This window comes from Octopus sinensis, linkage group LG7 (assembly GCF_006345805.1).
Source record: "Octopus sinensis linkage group LG7, ASM634580v1, whole genome shotgun sequence".
Lineage (NCBI taxonomy): Eukaryota > Metazoa > Mollusca > Cephalopoda > Octopoda > Octopodidae > Octopus > Octopus sinensis.
In genome coordinates this window covers 100,906,101-100,932,359 of record NC_043003.1, presented here as the reverse complement: position 1 = coordinate 100,932,359, position 26,259 = coordinate 100,906,101, and the positions used below count along the sequence as shown (strand labels likewise).

Here is a 26,259-nt window from a genome sequence, read left to right as displayed (position 1 = left end):
GAAGGCCATGCAGGTAGGAACTAAAGTCTACCCTGCGTTCTGACTCCCCAGTTGTCCCGAACAGTTGGGCAAAGTGCTGTTGAAAGGTCTAACACATCCTTTCGGGCTCGAGTAATTCGTGCCCCTGTTCATCTGTCAGAGACCTAATGGTGGCTTTGTTGCCAAGTTTTTCCTCTGCCACTCGGGTGCCTCCAGTTCCTTCGTTTCTCAGAGCACGCATCCTAGCTCTCACAATGCAACCTTCGTATTTGGCGTTGAAGTGTTGGTTAAGGGCCAACCTCCCCTCTAGCACGTTGGACGCGATCCCACTTCTATACGCCTCTTCTAATTTCTTAACTAGGTATCCCTCTATTCTGTTTCGATCTATCGCTAGTCTTTCTATATACCTAACTGATTCTGCTTTAATTGTTCTCTTTAGAGCATATCAACATTTATTGTTGACGATGCTTCCCACCAAGGCCCTCTTAACTAATGTACTAATCTGGTCTTTGTAGGCCTGTCGCGCCGTGAACGATGCGTTCAGTTTCCAGTAACTGAGACCCTGCCTATAATTCTTAACTATGTCGAGTGTACAAATTACAAATTTGTGATCTGTGTAGTTTTCCTATGTGGTGGTTGCAGTTGTGGAGACAGTGGTGGTGGCAGTAGACATTTGTTCATTCTTCTTACTTTCCTTTCCCACTTGTTTGCTTGGAACACTGTTGTGCGTTGACGTTGTTCAATTGTGTGTGTGTGTGAACGTGATTCAATGCTTTCTCTCTCTCCTGCAGTGTTCGGCAATGCGGGGACATTAATGTCCATGAAAGACGATGGAATGTTGGTCACTTCAGTCACGTTATCCATTTTTCAGGACAGATTGACATTTTTTCTTTCCTTCTTTTTTGTTGGGACCCACTTTATTTATTTTGTGACCCATTGAAGGGCCGGGACCCACAGTTTGAAAAATGAGTTAGACTAAGCTTGTATGATTAGGTCTGATAGGATTGAAACTCACCTGGATCAGATTCTCTACTTATGGCTTTCTGAATTTAATCAATTTTGTAAGTGATTAAAATTTTGAAGTTTTTTTTTTTTTACCAGAATTAGTCATTTAAAGAATAATTTGTTACCCTTACTAAGGGTGTAAATTAATTAAAATTGCTTACTGCATCAAGTAAGTGAGTGCCTGGCTTATTGAATATGTAGGCAACTGCCCAGTTTATAGAATATGAAGTTGACATAATGAAGATGTTTTATGCCTGTCATTTGAAAGAAAAAGTGATATTAAATCATCGAGTGGAGGATTGGCAAAATTGTTACAACATTGAAAAACATGTCTTATGGTATTTGTTCTGGATTTTTACATTCTGAGTTAAAATCCCACCTTTCATTGCTTTATGTTCAATAATAAAAAGCACCCCTCAAGTACTTGGGGAGATGGTATGAACTAACTTTCCCCACAAAATTGTTAGCCTAATGTCTAAATTAGAAATGATTATTTAAATTTTCAAGTGAGGGGAAATGGCAGACACTGTGTATTGACTGAACAGGATGCATTTTGCTATTTAGTTTTATCTATTCATGATCTGAGTTCAAACCCAATCTAGAGTGACTGCTTTTCATTTTTCTGAAGGTCAATAAAATGAAGTATCAGTTTAGTACTGGAATCGATGTATATTGACTGTTCTCTCCCCCAAAATTTGTGTGTTTTTTTTATCTTTGTTAGAAATCAGTATCATTAACTCTTAAGTAATCTGTATTAACTTTCCCCTACCCTAGTAAGTGTCTGTCAAAGTTAGGAGCGCCATGGCATCTGTAGGTAGTAATAGAATTCATTGTATCATTCAAGTAAAATAATGAATTCTATCACTAAACATTTCTAACATAAGCACAAGGCCACAAATTGTGAGGGAAGGATACATTAATTAATTCCATTAATCCTTCCCTAGTTCTTGATTGCTGCTCTATTTATCAATCCCAGTAGGAAGAGAGGCAATGCTGATCTTGGCAGCATATGGACTTAAAAAGTTGAGAGCCAGAACAAAAACCGTTTTGACTGAGGCTCTAATGATTCTGCCAATCCAAAACTTTTGATATAGGCATGAGGTGATAGATTTGGGAAGGGTCAATCAATTAAATCGATTGACTGGTTCTTTTTTTGTTTTATTGATCTCCAGAAAGAAAAGGCAAAGTTGACCTTGGCAGGATTTGAAGTCAACATAATGAGCCAGAACAAATATTGTAAGGCTCCAACATTGCTGTTAGTCTACAAGGCTTTGCTTTGCTCATAAAAATAATGATTTCTTGTCTTAAAGTGGAAGAAAACTTTATAATTTCTTTATTATAATAAGATTTTATGTATTGTTTAATAATATTTAAAAATAAGGTTTACATGTCTTTTTCTTGTTTCACTTTCAGAGATGTTGACCAAAAGACTGGATACATCACAAAAACCATCTTATGTATGCCTATATTCATCCGAGGAAAGTGAGTTAATCAGTTTTTACAGCCTTTAAGAATGGTTTTGAACAGAGATAGAAGGCCAATGTATTGATAATTTTGTTGAAGTCAGGTGGCTTTAAGTTATTGATCTTTGAATAATTAGAGGACCTACTACTTTAGCTGTTGTCATTGTTATTCAACTTCAGGTCAATCCTGTATAGGCAAACATATGACCAAACTTATTTCACTCATGTTCACCCTATTTTTCAAACTGTTATTTTTAGCAGATTGAGTGACTACGTTTGTGAACTAGCTGCATAAGACTGAGTCATAAGTTATCCAACATCAGCTGAAGTTTTGGTAGTTTGTAGTCTGTTACAGCATGTTAAAGGCCAAGACAATCTGTCTATAAGCAAATGCCTCAGGCTGGTGTAGTTTCACCTCTGCAAGCAGTAGTAGCATTGTCAATTTGACAAGTGCAATGTTCATTTCCTTGTGATATATGCAACAGATTAGTGTCCTATCCACATGCACATCAGCTCAAACTAGAATTAAGATTCTGACTCAAGGAAACCTTGAGGTTTTGTGAAAGATTCAATTCTAATTGGTGTGTTTGTATTTTACCATTTACCTTTTTTTATGGGTAAATCTTCCTGCACAGAGGAGTGTTTACCATAGTAAGTAATCTCTCAAGTAATTACTCACCCCTCTATCTACATAAGAAAGAAATGAAATACCCACATTTTCTTCAGTTGTTCTGCTAAAAAGAAAAAGAAAACTTGCTTACAAGTAAAAAAAAAAATTTTCACTTTCCTATTTGAGTAAATGAGAGCAGCGGAACTTATAAAGGTGGGTTTATGGGTTGCTTGTCCTGCTACAAATGACAGCCAAATCTCCATTAAAAAAGGAAGGACACAATACATAAGATCACACTAGATACAGTACTTTTATTTTCTGAATGAAAGAAAGAATAGTTATGCCTTTGATCATTTACCTGCTAAATAATGGCTGACTTGGAGTTAAAGAACAGTAAAAACTACCTTTACTGATGGTTTGTCCATTAGTCAAACATGTACAAGTCTTAACGGGTACTTCACAATGCATCCTCAAACAACAGAGGTAAGTGTTGCAAAACTGAAGCACAGACTAAATAAAAGTTTATTCAACATATGAATATTCCACTGTATACATATTTATTCATAACCTACTGTTGTGGTCTAGTTATTTATACACACATTATATAAATACACATACATACATACATACATACATACATACATACATACATACATACATACATACATACATACATACATACATACATACATACATACACACACACACACACACACACATACAATGGTTGATACTTCTCATTTGAGTGTAACATGACTTAATTAAAATTTTATAGCTCTCTACATTATAGGTGTTTGCTTCCACAGCATATCTTGTGTCCACTATGCATCTATCTCATGCTTTGTTGATTATGCATAACTATTCCGTCTATTTTCATTTCCTAGAGTTATCGGTGTTGTCCAAATGGTAAATAAATTAAATGGAGTTTTTACCAAAGATGATGAAGAAGCTTTTGAAACATTTGCAGTTTACTGTGGCCTTGCTCTGCACCATGCAAAGGTAAAAATAACAACAACTTTAACTGAGAAAGAGTTTTATTAACCTAGGAATTTATAAAAGTGTATTAGTTGAGGATAATAACATGTTAAATGGCATAACTGGTACATATGATGAGTGCTCAGATTGACTATGTGCCTAAACTCCTGCATTAAGGGAAGACATGTAATACCTGCATAAATGAAGATTGGCTACAGGCAATGTATCAATTGAGTTTGTTTAGGTATAACAGAACAAAAGCAGTCAATAGTTTATAAAATTTTTATGCTTATCTAACATATAGAAGAGAAACCTACAATATACCTAGAAATATTATACTCCTACTAGAGCTCACAAAAAATTGATAATTCCAAAAACCGAGTTTAAGTATAAGTAATTCTCAAAACCGGTTGAAAACTGGTTTTCGCAGATTTAGAGCGGTGTCCCTGTAATGAAGGAGTTTGTTGTATATTGTATTTTGCTTATATACATACACAGAGAAAGAGAGAAAGTAACAGGTTGACTGATATCCACAAATATGTTGGTGGTGTCTGTATCTGTATCTATGTACAAACATTAACAAAAAATAATGGTATTATATTTAATCAGGAATGCAACATTTTTCCAAGTCATTGTTGTATTTTGAGAATCAATCAAGTTTCTTGATGATTCACTTTCCTTCGAAAATAATCTTTTAAAAAACACAATGCATTCAGTGTTTTACCTGACAAACTTGTCCTAATTTTTGTGTTGAAAAGTCCAGTAATTGAAAAAGATTTTTCCAACTGGACACTAGTTTCCTTATTTGTAAGCAATGCTCTATAAAGTTTCTCATGCTTTTCACTTCTGTTCAAATTTGCTTCAAAATATTCGAATTCTTTAGAGATTTCAAATCCATCTGTTACTATCTTGGGCTCTTCATTCATTTTCTTCCTTGCACTTGTGTGTATTCACGCAGATTTAGAGCCAAAGGGTTGCCAACGATATTAAGTTTATTCAATAAAAATTCTATAAAATATTCCGCTTTCAGTAAATCCGTACCATCAGCATGAATAGCCTTCAAAATAATTTCTACTGGATGCAGAATTTCATATATTAAATCGAGAGATTTCCATTCTTCGTCAGCTACGGCATCTGTGGAAAGTACTGCTCGTAGAGCATTTGGAATGCAGCTTTTCAATTTCAAAAATCTCTCAATCATATGGAATGTGCTATTCCACCTAGTTCTGCAATCCAGTATAAGTTTATATTCTCTGTTATCAAAGTTCGCTCATACAAAATCTTGCAAAATTTCATTTTTTGTTGAAGATTTACGGAAAAGTTTTGAAATTTTTCTTACCTTATTTAAAACTTTTGTTAAATTCAGGTTTTAGCTGGGGAAAACAAGCATTTTCGTGAGCTAAATCTGTTTGGAAAAGTTTATCTTGTTGGCTTATGTCAGCTTCATCATCACTATCATCTGTTATAGCGATCTCTTTACTTTTTTTATCAGTCTCATCAGTTGAAGCAATATTTTCAATATTTTCTTGATAGAGAATGTTGATCACAGATAGATGTATGCAATGTGTGAGACATTGTTGGCAATCAAGTCTTCTTTGTTTTCTGAATTTCACCATCCATCATCCAGCCAACAATGTCTATATCCAAATCCAATCCAAATTCACAAAGATGTCCTCTCACAAATTGCTCTGTTCTCCTGCTATCAAGGGAGCCATGGATCTCAATAAGACCCAACGACCAATGATTGTCTTTCCCATGAACATTTATGTTCATATATCATTTATTTTGAATTGATGTGTATTCATTCAATGTCAATGAGTAGCGAATCCCCAGCACTACTTCATTTTCGAAATAATGAATAAGTTCTTCTTTCTTGGTTATGTAATAATTCATTACCATATTCCTGATTCTGTTTGCAGATGTTGGTTGTAATTTATCATATTTGCCTCTCTGACTATGAAGATTTCTCTGTATAAAATTGCTTTTGACGATTGAATTGAAAGAGAATCCAGCTATAGCAGCTAACTTTGAAACTTCTTCTTCCATTGATTTCTTTGTTAAAAAGTGTTCCATTGTTCTTGTAATTTTCACAGGAGGCTGGTTTGCATCTTGATTTATGTTGATTTGATGAATTTTCTTCAAGTGCAAGATCAGAGATGTAGTAGATCCTCCAGAAGACTTCATGATCTTATCACACTTATTACATTGAGCTTCATCTTTGTTTTTCCTATTGAAAAAATTCCAAACAGTTGATTTTCTTTTTATCATGCTAGGGCTAATGGAAATAAATAAGAAAAATTTAATTAGTATTACTTTCTTGAAATGAATCTGGAACTGGTTATTACATATGCTCAACGGGAAAGATCACCTGACTGAAGACTAACAGCATCCCCTTAATTTGCAATGAATAAACTCTGTTAACTCCAAATTCAAAGAGTCAGCTAGGGGCTAGCGAAGGAAATGACAAGGTGCTGATCTAAGGTTCAAGGGGAGAGAAGGTGAGAATTGATATGTTGCGATATGCTTCAATGAAACAGACAGCACTCTCAACTAAAGGCGAGCAAAAACAGTTCAGTTAGTTCCGTTTCAATGATATTTCTTCAAAAGAAAAAATGGAGAAATGCTTTGCAAAAAAAAATTAGAAACAGCAAACATTAAAATCGGTTTTGGCAAATTCATTTCGGTTTTAACCAGTTTTATAAAACCGGTTTCGAGGCCTAACTCCTACCATCTATAGATATTAAATATTGACATTTACAATATATTGGGTTATCCCATAAATAATGTGTTCTTTTTTCAGTAGCATGAACTAAAAGTTGGAAGGGGACAGGATAAACTACCTGCATCAATTTGCTATAAAAGCAGGTAGTAATTTTACCTTGCACTTATTCCTAGTGCAAATTTTGAAGAGTGCAGTTAAATTTTAACAGTTATTTTTTCAAAGCTATAACGGAAGTGGCAAAAGACCATATTTGGCATATTTTGCTTTATGAGTTCAATAAAGGCAACAGAAAGTATGAGGAATATTAATGCAGCATATGGGGATCGGACAATAAACATAAGCCAGTGTCAGCTGTGGTTTCAGAAATCCTGGGGCAGAAACTACAGCATAATCAGGAAATACTATGAATTAAGTTTCCCCTAAAATGTAAATACAAATGGAATAAAACAAATTTTGAGTAAATTGGATAAGTGGTTGTGGAGATATAAATATAAAAAATGGTGCATAATGGGAAAATTCTCTGCAATTAACATAATCCTGAAAGGGAAGTAACTCTTTCGATTAAACAATAACTTGACAACAAAAAATTATTATTTCACTTGCTCACATTTTTCTATGTAATATAAATATGGATATTCAATTTTGTTTAGTTGTATGTAAAAAAATATATGAGGGGAGAGAATTATGTAAATGGAGAATGATTTTGGAGTATATAGGAGCTGTGTGATTTTAGAGTACACAGGAGATTCTTTTATTTGTCTCAGTCTTTTGACTGCGGCCATGCTGGAGCACCACCTTTAGTTGAGCAAATCAACCCCAGGACTTTGTAAGCCTAGTACTTATTCTATCGGTCTCTTTTGCCAAATCACTAAGTTATGGGGATGTAAACACGCCAGCATCAGTTGTCGAGCGATGTTGGGGACAAATACAGACATACAAACATATACATATATATATATATATACGACAGACTTCCTTCAGTTTCCATCTACCAAATCCACTCACAAGGCTTTGGTTGGTCCGAGGCTATAGTAGAAGACATTTGCCCAAGGTGCCATGCAGTGGGACTGAACCCGGAATCATGTGGTTACTAAGCAAGCTACTTACCACATAGCCACTCTTGCACCTATATGTACATATTAATTTAAATTGTGTAGATCATCACTATCATCATGATCATTTAATGGCTACTTTCCATGCTGGCATGGGTCGGACGTTTTGACTAAGGATTGGCAAGCCGAGAGGCTGCACCAGGCTCCATTCTGATCTGGCAAGGTTTCTACAGCTGGATGCTTTTATGTGCCACCAGCATGGGGGCCAGTCAGGCAGCACTGGCAACGACCACGGTTCAATGGTGCTCTTTATGTGCCACCAGCAAGAGAGCAAGTCAGGAGGCAATGGCATCAACCACGCTCAAATGGTGCTTTTTACATGTCACCAGCACTGGCATCAGCCATGCTTGAATGGGGCTATTTATGTGGCACTGGTGCGGGTACCAGTCAGGCAGCACTTGCATTGGCCATGACTATGATTTCACTTCACACAACAGATCTCAAGTACAGCACATTGCCCGACAATTGAAGGTTAATTTTAAATGGGCCGGTTATGCAACGCTGGCATTGGCTATGGCTTCGACCTCACTTGGTTTGCTGGGTTTTCTCAAGCACAGTATATCTCCAACAGTCTCGGTCACTTGTCATTGTCTCTGTGAGACCCAACGTGCAAAGGTCATGCTTCACCGCCTCATCCCATGTCTTCCTGGGTCTACCTCTTCCATAGGTTCCCTCCACTGTTAGGTGTGACACGTCTTCACACAGCTGTTCTCATCTATACGCAACACATGACCATACCAGCACAGTTGTCTTTCTTGCACACCACATTTGATGCTTCTTATGTCCAACTTTTCTCTCAGGGTGCTTACACTCTGTTGTGCATGCACACTGACATTATACATTCAGCAAAACATACTAGCTTCATTTTTTTCAAGCCTACACATGTCCTTAGCAGTCACAGCCCATGTTTCACTGCCGTATAACATAGCTGTTCATGCACATGCATCATACGGTCTACATTTCACTCTGAGCGAGAGGCTCTTTGTTATCTGCAGAGACAGGAGTTCTCTGAACTTTGCCCTGGTTATTCTTATTTTAGCAGCTACACTACTGATTTGGTCACCTAGGTAACGAAAGCTATAAACTACTTCTAGTTTTATCCCTCCTAGCATGTGATGGAATCTGTTTTCTGTACATCTTCAGTGTTTATTGCCCCTGTGCATCTCCCACACACAAAAACTTCCCAGTTTACCTTCCTTTGATATTAACTTCCCAGTTAACCTTCCTTTGATATTGTTGCACCTTTTGTGTGTCCATAGCTTACACCGGGTACATCTTACGGAGTTTTGACCTATGCCTTTTCTACAGATTGAGCAGGACCATCTACATCAAGGGAATTGTGATTTGTCTGCCTTCTTACTTACTAAGACTTTGATTTTTGCTAGATTGACTCTAAGGCCCTTCAGTTCTAGGCTTTGGCTCCACACCTGAAACACCTTCTCTAGTTCTGCTAGTGACTCAGCTATTAGAGCAAGGTCATCAGCATAGAGGAGCTCCCAGGGGTATCCTGTCTTGAATTCCTCTGTTATTACCTGGAAGACTGTGATGAATAAAAGGGGGCTGAGGACTGATCCTTGGTGAACCTTTACTTCTACCCAGAATTCTTTACTATACTTGTTGCCAATCCTCACCTTACTGACAGCATCCCTGTACATGGCTTGTACAGGATACTGTCAGGGTATTCCTAGGAGTAAGAATTTTGAAGCTTCTCTGATGCATGAATTGCGTTTCTTGTTATTAACTGCAGAAGCAATAATATCCCACTTAATTTTAAATTCAATGTTATTATCCTTCAATTCCCATATAAATTTGCTTAATCCGGTGGAGTTGATTTTCTATTTATTTTCAAAAGATTGGAGATGGTTAGCCACCTGGGTCTTTACTTTATTTTCGGTAGATTTGATATAAAAATATTTTTTCCAAGAGTTTCAACTATGCATTGATAGACTACATTTCATCTGTTACATGAATTCTTAAATTTACAATTAGTTTTAACTTTACAGTCACAATTTTCATAAACGTTTTTATGTATATATTTATTAGAAGACTTGATATTAAGGGAGTTAATATGGGTTATTTTACTTTCATCATGTGGTCATTATTATTAGAGCAAGTCTTCTACTATAGCCTCTGGCTGACCAAAGCCTTGTGAGTGGATTCTGTAGACAAAAACTGAAAGAATATATGTTTGTGTGTCTGTGTTTGTCCCCCAACATCGCCTGATAACTGATGGTGGTGTGTTTGCGTCCCTGTAACTTAGCAGTTCAGCAAAAGAGACTGATAGAATAAGTACTAGGCTTACAAAGAATAAGTCCTCGGGTCTGTTTGCTCGAATAAAGGCGGTGCTCCAGCATGACTGCAGTCAAATGACTGAAACAAGTAAAAGAGTAAATTGCCTTAAATATGGGTTTAACAATGTTATTTTTAATTTGTATTGCATATGGAATAATTAACCAAATTTTATTAGTTTTTCAGGGTGATTTTTATTTATAGGTGTGTTGTAATCCCTTTTAGATTTATTAAAGCTAATTAACTGAGTATGTGGTTTAACATTATTATTCAGAGCATTATATGTCTGTGTTTATCATCCCACCATCGCTTGACAACCGATGTTGGTGTGTTTGTATCCCCATAACTTAGTGCTTTGGCAAGAGACCGATAGGATAAGTACTAGACTTACAAAGAATAAGTCCTGGAGTTGATTTGTTCGACTAAAGACAGTGCTCCAGCATGGCCACAATCAAATGACTGAAACAAATGAAAGAATAAAGGAAAATATACATACATACAGATGAGGAGAGATGTGTGAAGAAGTGCCACTCCCAAACAATTGAAGGAATCCGGGGTAGAGGTAGACCCAGGAAGACATGGGATGAGGTGGTCAAGCATGACCTTCTAACATTGGGTCTCACAGAGGCAATGATGAAAGGCCGAGGCCTCTGGAGATATGCTGTGACTGTGAAGACCCAACAAATAACGTGAGTTCATGGGTGTTTCCTGCACCAGCTTCACATAGAAGCTCCAGCCCATCCAAAGTACCTTGGATCACAGGACGGCCTGCTGTGCTTACCTTGGATCGTACGGCGACCTGCTGTGCTTGAGGAGAACTATTGAGTCAAGTACATCAAAAAATCAAATGGAAATTGTAGTTGTGATACCTGTACCAGTGGCATGTAAAAAGTACCATCCGAACATGGCCGATGCCAGCACCGCCTTGACTGGCATCTGTGCTGGTGGCACGTAAAAAGTACCAACCGATTGTAGCCATTGCCAGCCTCCCCTGGCACCTGTGCCGGTGGCATATAAAAATCACCCACTACACTCACGGAGTGGTTGGCGTTAGAAAGGGCATCCAGCTGTAGAAACAATTCCAGATCAGACTGGAGCCTGGTGCAGCCTCCTGGCTTCCCAGACCCTGGTCGAACCGTCCAACCCATGCTAGCATGGAAAACGAACGTTAAACGATGATGATGATGATATGTAAGTGTACGTATGTGTCTTTGTCTCTGTGTTTCGCCCTCATCGCTGCTTTACCACTACTGTTCATTTATTCAAATCCCCATAACTTACTGGTTTCACATGAACAAACTAATAGAATAAGTACCAGGCTTATCAACATAAAAAAAGCAGTATCTATCTATCTATCTATCTATCTATCTATCTATCTATCTATCTATCTATCTATCTATCTATCTATATCTCTCTCTCTCTCTCTCTCTCTCTATATATATATATATATATATATATATACACATACATATATATATATATATACATGCATATATATATATATATATATATATATACAAAAAAGCAATAAAGATTCAAGTTAATTTAAATGAATTTACTTGAATAGGGTACCTAACTTAGATGCACCAAAAAAACTATACTGTTTTAACAATACAGTAATGTGGGGTGATTATAAGCGAGAAAGAAGCAACAAGAATGGATAGGTTTTTAGTACAATCGTTCATACAAGGACAGGCTTTATTAAAAGTTGTAAAAATTACAGCATATAAACGTGTCCCGTACTCATCAGCTAAAATACATGTGAGTTCTCTAGACATCCTAGTGGTTGAGGCTATACTCATGAAATAATGTAGATAATTAAGTAACACAAACAGATTTCCAAAAAGTTCATTAAGTTCTTTAAAGATGATGTACAGTCTTATCACAGAATTTTAAAAAAGTTCTAATAGCATCACAGAGAAGGTGACCTAATCCATAGAGCACATATGAAATTCCAGAGATATGATGAGGGATTACATACTCACAGAAGACAAATTTATCCATTGTTAATCACAACGAGGTGGGTCTCAATTCCTGCTTATTAGCATTACAGAGAGGGTGAATTAATCCTTTGTATAGATGCACAATTTCCAATGGTGTAGATGTAAGTTTCCAGAGAAACGAAGAGGAATTTCATATTCACAGGCGATAAATTTATCAATGGTTGAACACAATGAGGTGGGTATCAGTTCTTGTTATATGATTAGGTATTTGCCACATTAATCACATTACTGCTATTTACAAGAGGCCGTAGCTATTTAACTTTTAAAGGCTGAAGGGTTTTCTAGAGAGGCAAAGAATAGAAAGAGAAGGGAATAGGAGAAAAGAGAGAAAATAAGGGAGGAGGGAGCAAAAAAAGGGGGGGGGGAAGGGGACTAAAAGAGAAGAGAAAAGGAAAAAGAGAATAAGAAGAAGAAACAGAAAAAAGAGAAAAGAGAAAGAAATAGGGAAAGAAGGGAAAAAATAAAAATAAAAAAGGGGGTTCTAGTTATACAGCCGAATTAGTAGGCGGCAAGTCTGGTTTTAATTTACAGGCATCTAGGAACTAGAGGAGAATATTATTCTTTGGCCAGTAAAACAGCTAATTTATTGCTGTTGAAATCAGCTATGAATTTAAAGAGAATCTAAAGAGATAACACAGTCAGGGGTTTAAGGGTCAGATGCTAAAATCAAAAGAAAATACATTAGGAAAATCTAAGTATAATCTTATCAAAAAGTCATTAAAACTTACTATTTATTTATTTCATTTATTGTTTCTTAAGGAGTTGCCGTTATTATTCATACATTGACGGACTACAGGTCAAATCTTAGAAGATCATTTACAAGGTGTTAGAGTATTGTCTATCATAATGAAGATAATCATATTATCACCGAGGGGGTAGCTTATTTATTTAATTTTGAAATAGAATTATGGGGCTATAGTAACTCATTTTATTTTATTTCAAACTCATAATTTTTAAATTCTTAATTTTAAATCTTAATTGTAATTTTTAATTTTAATTCCTAACTTAATCTAATTTAAGTAGCATAAGGTCTAGCGTAATATCTAGGAAGTTAACTATTTTGGTGCCCGGTTCATACGTTATACTGAGGTTGAAATCCTTAAAGAACTTATTAATTTTCTTTCTAATCCTTTCTATAACAGATTTATTATTGCTAGGGATAACAAACAGAGCATCATCCCTATATAGACCCCCCTGTATTTCTGGTATATCCTTGCTTATGCATTTTAATAGATATGCGCCCACTAGGTTGGTTACCTCAGCCGAATCACTGGAACCCATTGGTATATCAAAAATTAATTTTTTAGCCAGAGTTAGAAATCACATCTCGTCTTTTAAATTACGTCATAAAGCTGGTACCACCACACTTTCAAACAAAATCTGGGAACTCAAAAATAATAATAAAAATTATAATCTTAATTGGGAAATAGTTAGGAGAGCAATTCCGTATAAAAATAGTAGGGTTGGTTGCCAACTATGCTCCATGGAGACGTATGAAATTTTAAAGCATAGAAAACATAGAAACTTATTGAATAACCATATCGAACTAGGTCAAGTTTGTGTCCACGCTAAATTGAAGACTTTAAAATATTTTAAATGATTAGAATATTCGTAACTAGGTAGATAGACATAACTTGATTTCTACTAGTATAGTATTGCTTTAAGTAGATAACTAAGGGTTCTCACACTACAGTTATCTTTTTCCTTATATCTGCATCAGTTTTTTGAGAACAGGGAAATGAATAGTACTTATACGCTGCTTAATTGAGGCTTTATTTAATTTCAAACTCATAATTTTTAAATTCTTAATTTTAAATCTTAATTGTAATTTTTAATTTTAATTCCTAACTTAATCTAATTTAAGTAGCATAGTTATGCTACTTAAATTAGATTAAGTTAGAATAAAATTAAAAATTACAATTAAGATTTAAAATTAAGAATTTAAAAATTATGAGTTTGAAATAAAATAAAATGAGTTACTATAGCCCCATAATTCTATTTCAAAATTAAATAAATAAGGCTACCCCCTCGGTGATAATATGATTATCTTCATTATGATAGACAATACTCTAACACCTTGTAAATGATCTTCTAAGATTTGACCTGTAGTCCGTCAATGTATGAATAATAACGGCAACTCCTTAAGACAATAAAATGAATAAATTAAATAAGTAAGTTTTAATGACTTTTTGATAAGATTATACTTAGATTTTCCTAATGTATTTTCTTTTGATTTTAGCATCTGACCCTTAAACCCCTGACTGTGTTATCTCTTTAGATTCTCTTTAAATTCATAGCTGATTTCAACAGCAATAAATTAGCTGTTTTACTGGCCAAAGAATAATATTCTCCTCTAGTTCCTAGATGCCTGTAAATTAAAACCAGACGTGCCGCCTACTAATTCGGCTGTATAACTAGAACAGTTTTTTATTTTATTTTTTCCCTTCTTTCCCTATTTCTTTCTTTTTCTCTTTTTTCTGTTTCTTCTTCTTATTCTCTTTTTCCTTTTCTCTTCTCTTTTAGTCCCCTTCCCACCCCTTTTTTTGCTCCCTCCTCCCTTATTTTCTCTCTTTTCTCCTATTCCCTTCTCTTTCTATTCTTTGCCTCTCTAGAAAGCCCTTCAGCCTTAAAAGTTAAATAGCTACGGCCTCTTGTAAATAGCAGTAATGTGATTAATGTGGCAAATACCTAATCATATAACAAGAACTGATACCTACCTCATTGTGTTCAACCATTGATAAATTATCGCCTGTGAATATGAAATTCCTCTTCGTTCTCTGGAAACTTACATCTACACCATTGGAAATTGTGCATCTATACAAAGGATTAATTCACCCTCTCTGTAATGCTAATAAGCAGGAATTGAGACCCACCTCGTTGTGATTAACAATGGATAAATTTGTCTTCTGTGAGTATGTAATCCCTCATCATATCTCTGGAATTTCATATGTGCTCTATGGATTAGGTCACCTTCTCTGTGATGCTATTAGAACTTTTTTAAAATTCTGTGATAAGACTGTACATCATCTTTAAAGAACTTTAATGAACTTTGGAAATCTGTTTGTGTTACTTAATTATCTACATTACTTCATGAGTATAGCCTCAACCACTAGGATGTCTAGAGAACTCACATGTATTTTAGCTGATGAGTACGGGACACGTTTATATGCTGTAATTTTTACAACTTTTAATAAAGCCTGTCCTTGTATGAAACGATTGTACTAAAAACCTATCCATTCTTGTTGCTTCTTTCTCGCTTATATATATATATACATACATATATATGTATATACATATATATATATATATACATACATATATATATATAGATATATATACATACATATATATATATATATACATACATATATATACATACATATATATATATATATATGTACATATATATATGTATATGTATGTATATATATGTATGTATGTATATACATATGTATGTATATATATACATACATATATATATATACATACATACATCTGGCTTCTGTGCCGGTGGCCCCGACTGGCTCCTGTGCCGGTGGCACATAAAAAGACCATCCGAACGTTGCCAGCCCCGCCTTGGCTGGCTTCCGTGCCGCTGGCACGTTAAAAGCTCCAACCGATCGTGACCGATGCCGGACCCCCCCTGACACCTGTGCAGGTGGCACGTAAAAAGCACCCACTACACTCGCGGAGTGGTTGGCGTTAGGAAGGGCATCCAGCCGTAGAAACTCTGCCAGATCAGACTGGAGCCTGGAGCAGCCCCTGGCTTCCCAGACCCCGGTCGAACTGTCCAACCCGTGCTAGCGCGGAAAACAGACGTTAAACGATGATGATGATATAACACCCTAATTTTATATAACTCCCAAATTTTAGTCATTTCTTTTATGATCCAAAGCTACGTCAAAAGTACTGAATGGATCTTTATGAAATTTGGAAATTATATTCTATGTATAAGGGCCTTAACCCCCACGACAATTCATATATTTTTGCTGTTGATGAAATTTTTACCATAGATATTAGACACAAATGAAGTGATATTTATAAAATTTCATCTTACAAGTTAGAAAGACCCCTCCATGGGGACTTAACACCCACAATTTTGTCATTTTATCTAAGCAAAAACGAATAGTTTTGCTCTTGGAAGCTGTAGGGTTACCCAAGCATAAAAGATGAGCATTATTTGTAATTAAATGGTACAACAGTGTAAGAGTTTGCTTTGACATACACTTACATTGTGATTTCTGCAATGTGGTACATAAATTGTCAAGTAAATGAGAGGCATCTTTCCTTCCACCGATTCAGTTGCAAAGGGTTGAGTAAAGTTATTTGATTGCAGATCTCCTTTCAGTCTTTTTACTATCACTGGGTCACACATAGTCCCCAGATGGTAACATTGATTTCAAGGCCTTCCCAGATGAGTGACTGGTTATTCAAAGACATTTATAGATTGTAAATTTATTCTGTCCACTTCCGTATCAGTATAGAGGTGACACTTTCATTTCTCCTTAGCCCTCACATCACACAGTTATTAATGTTTATTTCAGTTGGGTCACACCCTTCCAATTGCTATAGATTTGTAATGCATCTTACGGCTGTGCCTGTCACCTAGATGGTGAGGAATCCTACATTGGTTGTGGTAACGACTAGGGTAGGGTAGCTGACTGCTTATTGTGATCATTTGTCTTTTGGTTTCCTGTAGCTTTGCTCTCTTTTACAAACCCAGTGAACATATATTTCCTATTTCAAAGAATTCAACAATTCAACTTCTCTGGTTGACATTAAGATGCCCACCCCCAATAGGGGCCTTAACTCTCACATTTTAGAGCTCCATGACCTTCACTTTTCAGGAGCAAAATCTTTTTAACAGGTTCAATAAGACTGGAATTTTGGAATATACACATAAAAAGCCGTAGTATGGGGTACATGTGGCACGATTACAATTTTTTTAGGGTGTGTAAAGAGGGAAATAACCCTCATCTGCAATTTTGATGAAATTCGAAATAGATATTCCAGTTCATTACAGAAATATAACAGAAAAGTCTAATTCTTCAATTGCATGTAACACAGGCAACACCAGGTATCTCTGCTAGTATATGTATATATATATATATATATATATATGCATCCTACATATACACACACATATCTGCATGCATAAGTATAATTACATATGCAGTAACTGTGACAAAAATTGGAGAATACAAATATAAAAGATATTAAAGATATAAGGGGGCAGCATTTTCTCACCATTGAATAAATGGAATCCACTTATACAGAAATAAGAGAGATAAGAGGGATGCATTTACTCAGTAATGAGGTAAGAGATATGCATTTGCACATCAGTGTGAGAGCAATGGTTGATTTGAAACCAAAACTTTAATTTTATTGATCATTTTCTTTTTTCTTCTCTGCTTAGATTTATGATAAGATTCGTCAATCTGAACAGAAATTCAAAGTTGCACTTGAAGTCCTTTCTTATCACAATCAATGTACTGAGGATGAATATCAGCAGGTGAAGTCAATGATAGATTCATGCTGTCTGCTTGAGCTTTCTGAGTAAGTATGTTAACATAAATAAACCTAGAACACTATGAAACTGTAGATAAAATAACTGTGCAATGTTATTTTGTGTCTTCCTGAAAGCATTGAGTCATAAATTTAATGTCATTATTTTTACATGAAGACAAAACATATTTTTGAAAGGAAATAAAACTCTTTGTTTTGCATCAGCTTTAAAAAAATCCTCCATTAAGATTCATAAAATATATATTCAAAGTATGATTCTGCTGAAAACATCAGAAATCACTTCTCTTCAGTGTGTATGAACTCTGGCACATATTACATATCTAGTTGTTTGTGTTATTTAAGCCAGTCTATGAACAGCAATACACTTAGCTTTCAACAACCCAGGCTACCGAGCTTTAAGTGAGCACCACTAGGTGAAAATATTCATAGCTACGAGCAGTAGGGCTCTTATAAAAGTAGTAAACCTTTGATTAACTTGCAAGGTCTTTCTGTGCATTTGAAGTCCATGATAACAGTACACCTCTCTTTATAATTCCTATTCTCCAATTCTCGACAACTACCACCACAACCATAAACAATTCTGCCATGCCACCTGGTTACTACCACTACCGCCAGAGTTAGCAACATCACCGTTATTACCATTAGTCAATGTATTGTTATTATTAAGGCTGTGAACTGGCAGAATCGTTAGCATGCCAGGCAAAATGCTTTGCGGCATTTCGTCTGTCTTTATGTTCGGAATTGAAATACTGGGGTTGATTTTGCCTTTCATCCTTTCACTTAAGTACTGGGGTTGATGTAATTTACTATTCCCCTCCCCCCAAATTTCACGCCTTGTGCCTATAGTAGATAGGATTATTATTATTATTATATTATTATTATTATTATTATTATTATTATATTATTATTATTATTATTATTATTACTGAGTGAGAGAGCAGTGCATGCCATCAAAGTAACACTGGGGTAAAATATTCAAAGCCCAGTATACCCATCATGACTACCTGTCTGATAAGGGCAGACCAGGCACATGCATCACAACCATATGTGCGTGACTTGGTGATCTCATATCAAGATGAACAGCACATGACCTTGCAGGTGAGGCCCAATTAGAATTTTCTTCAGGTCGAGTAGCCCATCCCACTCAAAAGGTCCCTGAATAAGGATTGTTTAAGGATGTTGAACGAAACACCCATATTTCTGAAGGTGAATTATCCAAACCCCAAAGAATTCCTCTCAACACATGGCCATGATGCTCCCCAACTACTTCTGCTCGTGATCAGAGATGCACATATCGTCAGCCACTAAGGGACATGCTCAACTGGTTAAGGTCAAGCAACTGACAAGCAAATCTGTGGTATTGAGCAGAATATTTGCTGTTAGCCCATCTTTTATACCAAGACAAAACAATGTACATGATAACACTTCCAATCAGTTAAGATCAGAAGCCATGAGAGCCACTTCCTGGTACTGCATCAGGGCATTTATTATTATTATTATTATTATTATTATTATCATCATCATCATCATCATCATCATCATCATCATCATCATCATCATCATCATCATCATCATCATCATCATCATCATTATTATTATTGAGTGAGAGAGCAGTGCATGCCATCAAAGTGACACTGGGGTAAAATATACGAAGCCCAATATACCCATCATGACTACCCGTCTGATAAGGGTACACCAGGCACATGCATCACAACCATATGTGCGCGACATGGTGATCTCATATTAAGATAAACAGCACATGACCTTGCAGGTGGGGCCCAGTTAGAATTTTCTTCAGGTTGAGTAGCCCATCCCGCTCAAAAGGTCCCTGAATAAGGGTTGTTTAAGGATGTTGAAAGAACCACCCATGATTCCAGAGGTGAATTATTCAAACCCCAAAGAATCCCTCTCAACACATGGCTATGATGCTCCCCCACTACTTCTGCTCGTGATCAGAGATGCACATATCGTCAGCCACTAAGGGACATGCTCAACTGGTTAAGGTCAAACAACTGACAAGCAAATCTGTGGTATTGAACAGAATATTTGCTGTAGCCCATCTTTTATACCAAGACAAAACAATGTACATGATAACACTTCCAATCAGTTAAGATCAGAAGCCATGAGAGCCACTGCCTGGTACTGCATCAGGGCATTTATTATTATTATTATTATTATTATTATTATTATTATTATTATCATTATTATTATTATTATTATTATTATTATTATTATTATTATTATTAAGGCAATGAGCTGGTAGAATTGTCAGCACACCAGGCAATGTGCTTAATGGTATATCATCTGTCACTACGTCCTGAGTTCAAATTCTGCCAAAGTAGACTTTAGCCTTTCGTCCTTTCAGGATCAATAAATCAAATACCAGTCAAACACTGAGGTCAATATAATTGACTAGTCCCCTCCCACCAAAATTCAGGTCTCGTACCTTCAGTAGAAAAGGATTCATCATCATCATCGTCGTTTAACGTCCTCTTTCCATGCTAGCATGGGTTGGACGATTTGACTGAGGTCTGGCGATCCAGAAGGCTGCACCACGCTCTAATCTGATCTGGCCACATCAGCGATTTTGATTTCACTTGCCTCAACAGGGATTCGCAAGCAAAGTTTATTATCCAATGAATGAAGGGTACTCATAAGTGAGCTGGTTATACACCACTGGCATAGGCCATGGGTTATGGTCTCACTTGGCATATCTCCAAAGGTCTAGGTCACTAGTCACTGTCTTGGTGAGGCCCAGTGTTCAAAGGTCGTGCTTCACCACCTCATCCCAGGTTCCCTCACCTGCTAGGCTGTGACACTTTTTCACACAGCTGTCCTCCATTCACAACACATGACCATACTTTCACAGTCGTCTCTCTTGCACACCACATCTGAAGCTTATTATTGTTATTTGATTAAAACTCTCAGATTATTTTGCTGGGTATGATGAAAAGTGTCAGCTGTTCACAGCTAGCAGACTAATGTGTCACTTGTTTACTGATAATTTATTTCTTTATTGCCCACAAGGGGCTAAACATAGAGGGGGCAAACAAGGACAGACAAAGGGATTAGTCGATTATATCGACACCAGTGCGTAACTGGTACTTAATTTATTGATCCCAAAAGGATGAAAGGCAAAGTCGACCTTGGCAGAATTTGAACTCAGAATGTAACAGCAGATGAAATACCTATTTCTTTACTACCCACAAGGGGCCAAACACAGAGGGGACAAACAAGGACAGACAAATGGATTAAGTCTATTATATCGACCCCAGTGCGTAACTGGTACTTATTTAATCGACCCCGAAAGGATGAAAGGCCAAGTCGACCTCGGCAGAATTTGAACTCAGAACGTAGTGGCAGACGAAATACCGTTAAGCATTTCACTTGGTGTGCTAACGTTTCTGCCAGCTCGCCGCCTTAAAACTTGTTTACTGATCATGCTTCAAGAACCCTGCGGAGAACTTTTGCAGTTCCAAGTATTGACTTTTGTAGGCATTCTATCTTTACATTTACACCAATCTTTTTGAGCCATGTTGGTATTTGAATGCTGATACTTCCAAGCATGCGAATTACTTCTGATATCATGTCCACTCTCTTCATTATCCACAACCTGCATATTTCCCACTTCAAATCATCATAGATGTGTTCAATTTTTCTTCCTTCTCTTTGATCCTGTTATCACCTTAGTCTGTTGGCTGTGGACAACTGATTCTTTCCATCATACCTAGCAAAATAAGCTGAGAATTTTAGTCAAATAATAATAACTAGTAGGACCCGTGAATATTTCATGGGGTTAATGGTAAACCATGGCCTGAAAATTTCACAGAATTGCACTTATGAAGTGATAGGTGATATAAAAAAACTTAGTTCAATTTAAAAAAATACACTTTTCACTATCCACACACCACCATCACCTTCACTGCCACCACCTCCACCATTTCTCTCTCTCTTCCTCTTTCTCCCTCCCCTCTCTCCCCCTCTCTCTACCTTTCTTTAACTTCACCATCAGAATATCACCCCTCTGCTAAAATTATTACATTCCCCCTACCTCAAGTCATGGATGCTTCTCTCTTTATCTTTTTCTCTCTCTCTTTTTCTTTCTCCCTCTTTCTGTCTTCCTCTTCACTTTATCCTCTTTTTCTCTCTCCTTTTTCTTTCTCCTCTCTTTCCCTTCAACTAATCATGTGAAAGCATTACTGAGAGGCTAAGTAATGCAATGACAAGCAGAATTATTATAAGATAATAATATAAATAATTCTTTCTATGCTTAGGTCAAGGCATAGAATGCAACCCCCAATATCAGCAGTGGGACTTGACAGCACATGCTGGTTTACCCCCGCCACATCATGCTAGTTCGGTACCCCCTTGAGCAACATCAAAATTCACTCGTCCATCCACAAACATTCACCAAGCTTTCCTATCATTTATAAACTCTCTTGCCTCTCTCACTCAAAACACCTGGTGGTGGTGGTGATGGAGGTGGAGCAGGTGGTGGTGCATGGATAGTGAAAGTATTTTTTTAAAATTGAACTAATTTTTTTTATATCACCTATCACTTCACACATGCAATTCTGTGAAATTTTCAGGCTTATTTATGTGGCAGATATATGCAATTTAACTAATGGTAGTTAGAGGTGTTGGAGTGAGAGAGGCAAGAGAGTTCATATATGATAGGAAACCTTGGAGAGTGTTTGTGAATGGATGAGTGAATTTCGATGTTGCTCAAATGGGTACAGAACCAACAGGATGTGGTGGGGATAAACCAGGATATGCTGTCAGGCTCCACTGTTGATATTGGGGGTTGCGTTCTATGCCTTGACCCAAGCATAGAACGGGGCTTTCCCCTTTGAGCTGAGAAATGAATGGAATGCCTGGTGTTTGTCTTGCTGTTGCTACCCCTCCTTAAAAAAATGAGGATAGGCCTGGGTATATGATGATATGATAACTAAAGACACATGGCCTGAAATTTTGGGGAGGGGCTAGTTGATTACATCAACCCCAGTACTCAGCTGGTACTTATTTTATATCGATTATCATGCAAGTCTTTTTCTTTTTTGTTCACCACTACAATGTCAGGTTTCTGATGTCTGATCTGATGGTCACACTGAGTGATTGCATCCCACTGGATTTTGTCGTCTTCATTCTCAGTAACTCCTGGGATTTGGTCATACTATATCTTTGCTCTTTGTAGGCCATGATTTCCACAGAACTCCCAATGGATCATTCTTGCCACATTGTCATATCATCTTTTGTAATTGCATTGTGCCAGTTTCAGGCATTTGCTAACAATGTGCCATACCATTTCACATCTCTCACCAAACATTCTGTGTTTGTTGCTTGCTTGTTTTTGTGCTATGCATATCAGTGCAGCTGACTTTATCTTCAGGTCACTTCTCAGCATCCATAACTACCAGTCTTTGGTATCTGTCTTAGCGTTCATATCTCTTTCAAACTGACCATACTTTTTACCCCTTCCATGCTATTTCTATCTTTTGAGTTCTCCTCTTTGAGTTTTTCTTTCTTTACTCAATTATCATTTTTGATGATATCAGACTTCTGCATGTGCTTCAGCAATGGTTCCATGGCATTCTTTACATACTACCCTAAACCGCTTTCCTCTACTTCAACACAATCCTGGCAACTGATCAAACCTCTCCTGCCACTTCTGAACAATTACAACCTATCAGTGTCACTCTTAGGATGAAATGCTCCGTGCACTGTCAATATTTTCTTTGTTTTTGCATCCATGCTCATCAGTTTTTTTTTTTGCCAGTTTATGATCTCAGCTCCATACCGAAGTGATGCTATCGCTCATGTATTTACTGCTTGACTTTTATTTCATCCGGTCAATTTTGAGTGCAACACCAATCTTAATCTTCAGAAGTATTCTTTCCTCAGCTATTCTTTCATTTCCTTCTCCATGATTTCAGTGAACTCTAGTATGCCAAGGTATTTATAACTCTCCTTTTCAATTTGTTTAATCTCTTCTCTATTAGGTAATTCTTTCCCAGCCAGGGACTGTACCTTGCTTCTTTTCAGGTTAACTTATTATTATTATTATTACGTTTAATCTGCATCTTTTTTACAATTAGTTGGTGAGACACATGCAGCATCCTGGGGCAAGTGAAGGATAAGAGATGTTACAATATGTCTGAAAGCTTGGGGAGGGGAGGTAGTGAAATATCTTCATGTAATACAACACAGACATTTAAATGGATAGGGGTTTTCTAAGGATGTGAGCAGTACTTGTCAGCACAATCTTTTGAATTTCTCTGAGACATGGTTCTCCTGGGATCTTATCTAGATGTTTCTGACATCCCTTTTTTATCATACCTAGAGCACCTACAATAACAGGAACAGTTCTCGTTTTAAGATACCACATATTTTGCATTTCAATTTCCAGGTCTTTATATTTACATAATTTGTCAAATTCTTTGACAGATATATTTTTATCAGTGGGAACACTTACAGCTATTAGTCTACAATATTTTCTTTCCTGTCTTTAATAATTATGTCTGGTCGATTTGCCTGGATTGTTCTGTCAGTGTTGACTGGAAAATCCAAGAGGACAGTAACAGCTTTACCTTCAACGACTCGCTCAGGGTGATATTTGTACCAGTAAGCAGGAGTGCTGATTTTGTAGTGTTTACATACTTTCCAATGTAAATATTATGCTACCCTATCATAGGGATTTTTATATTCGTTTGGTGTCAGCACAGGGCATTCCGAGAGGAGATGGTCTATTGTTTCATCAAATGTTTCACAGAATCTGCATTTAGGGTCAGAACCGTTTTGAAGAACATTAGCCTGGTAGTTTTTTGTGAACAAGCTTTGGTCTTGTGCTGCCAATATGAAGCCTTCAGTCTCTGCTTTCAGTCCTGAACTTCTCAGCCACTGATGGGTTGTTGCTTGATCTACATCAGCATTTCAACTTTGAAATATATACTGTCCATGTAGAGGCTTCTGGCTCCATTGCTCCTGAATTTGTTTCTGGCCATTCTTTTTTGCGGTCTGCTTGATCCATTTTGCTTGCTTTGTGGCAGTGGTTTCAGTTTCTTCAACTATTTTAGGGTTAATGCCAAGTTCTCTTGTGAATTTGCAAGCTTCTTTGACAATTGAATGTGACTTTTTGCTGCTTTCATGTTTGCACTCAGGTCACAGCATTCAATCCTCTTTACTAGATAAGCACCTGTCCATTGCTATTGTGGATGTCTTACAGCACAGTTCTACCTGCATCATTCCTCTTCCCCCATTACTTCTAGGTAGGTACAGACAATCAACATCTGTTTTTGGGTGGTGCATGTTTTTAGAAGTTAGTCTTTTACTTGCCTTCCTGTCCAGGCATTGGAACTCTGTAAGATTCCAGTTTATGATGTTAAAACTATATTGGACTACTAGAAGTGCCAGGATGTTAATGGCTTCAATGCAATTTTTAGAGCTGAGTTCAGTTTTTAATATGAGTCTTATTCTCCTGTAATATTCTTTTCTTATTTTTTTCCTTCATAGTATCATGTTGTATACCATCTCCTTCATTTATCCCCAGGTATTTGTAATTTTCTTGTGGTCAAGCTCCTTGATGGTAGTGCTGGCATCTAATTTAATGGAAGCTATTTGCCTGAGCTTGCCTCTCACAAAAGTTGCTTTAGCACACTCATCAAGGCCAAAGTCCATCCCAATGTCTTTAACAGTTGTTAACAGCCCTACTAGCTCTTTGTTATTTCTAGCAAACAGCTTCAGATTAACCATATAAAACAGATGGTTTATTGAATTGTAAACTTTGAACCCGTACCTGGTGTTATTTAGTTCATTTGAGAGTGGGATCAATGCCATCCACAAGAGTAATAGAGAAAGGGAGTCACCTTGAAAGATGTCTCGTTTGATGTTGATGTTGTTAGTTTGGCTCATCTCATTACTATGGTTTAGAAGGAGACGTGTGTTCCACTTGGCCATGCTACCTTGTAAGAATTTGGAGATAACAGGAGAGATCTCATATATCTCAAGGGCCTTGAGTATCCAATTATGTGGGACACTATCAAATGCTTTCCTGTACTCTATCCATATCATACTCAGGTTTTTCTTTTTGCTCTGGCAATTCTCTACAATTATTTTACTAATGAGTAATTGATCTTTGCACCAATAAGAATTCCTTTTACAGTCTTTTTGAGCTTGTGGAAGGATAGATCTCTGTTCAAGGAAAGCGTATAGTATGTCAGTTAATATGGATGTGAGAATCTTAAAGGTGGTGCTGAGACATGTTATTGATCTTTAGATTTTTTTGTGTCTTCAGTTTTTGGTAGAAGGTATGTTGTTCCTTCAGTCAGCCAGGCTGGTATTTGCTCTGGGTTCTGGATGACATCAGTCAGAAATGCAACTAAATTTTGTCCTACAATTTAGCCAGAAGTTTGGAATTCAGTCCAGTCCTGGAGTTTTCCATTTGTGAGACTTCCTAAGAACATGTCTTAGCTCTTCTACTCCTATTGCCTTCCATTTCTGCTCTGCTACTTCATCCAGTCTCACTTTCACATGCTCTATCCACTCAGCTTTAGCATTATATTCTTTTTTCTTGCTCCAT

General features: G+C 36.7%; 1 protein-coding gene and 1 long non-coding RNA gene across 2 annotated transcripts in view; one reads left to right on the top strand and one right to left on the bottom strand.

Moving 5' to 3' along the window:
• Positions 1-21,042, bottom strand: part of LOC118764357 — a 40,422-nt gene extending 19,380 nt beyond the window's left edge. Inside the window, exons 1-2 of the long non-coding RNA XR_005000185.1 lie at positions 21,031-21,042; positions 6,124-6,210 (exon numbers count right to left, since the gene is read on the bottom strand). This is a non-coding gene — a long non-coding RNA (uncharacterized LOC118764357). The remainder of the gene's footprint in view (positions 1-6,123; positions 6,211-21,030) is intronic.
• The window catches only part of LOC115214492 (probable 3',5'-cyclic phosphodiesterase pde-5), a 287,952-nt gene that overhangs the window by 183,260 nt on the left and 78,433 nt on the right, over positions 1-26,259 (top strand). The window contains exons 14-16 of the mRNA XM_036505003.1: positions 2,398-2,466; positions 3,942-4,056; positions 17,575-17,714. Of these exons, the coding sequence (XP_036360896.1) occupies positions 2,398-2,466; positions 3,942-4,056; positions 17,575-17,714 (324 nt within the window). The remainder of the gene's footprint in view (positions 1-2,397; positions 2,467-3,941; positions 4,057-17,574; positions 17,715-26,259) is intronic.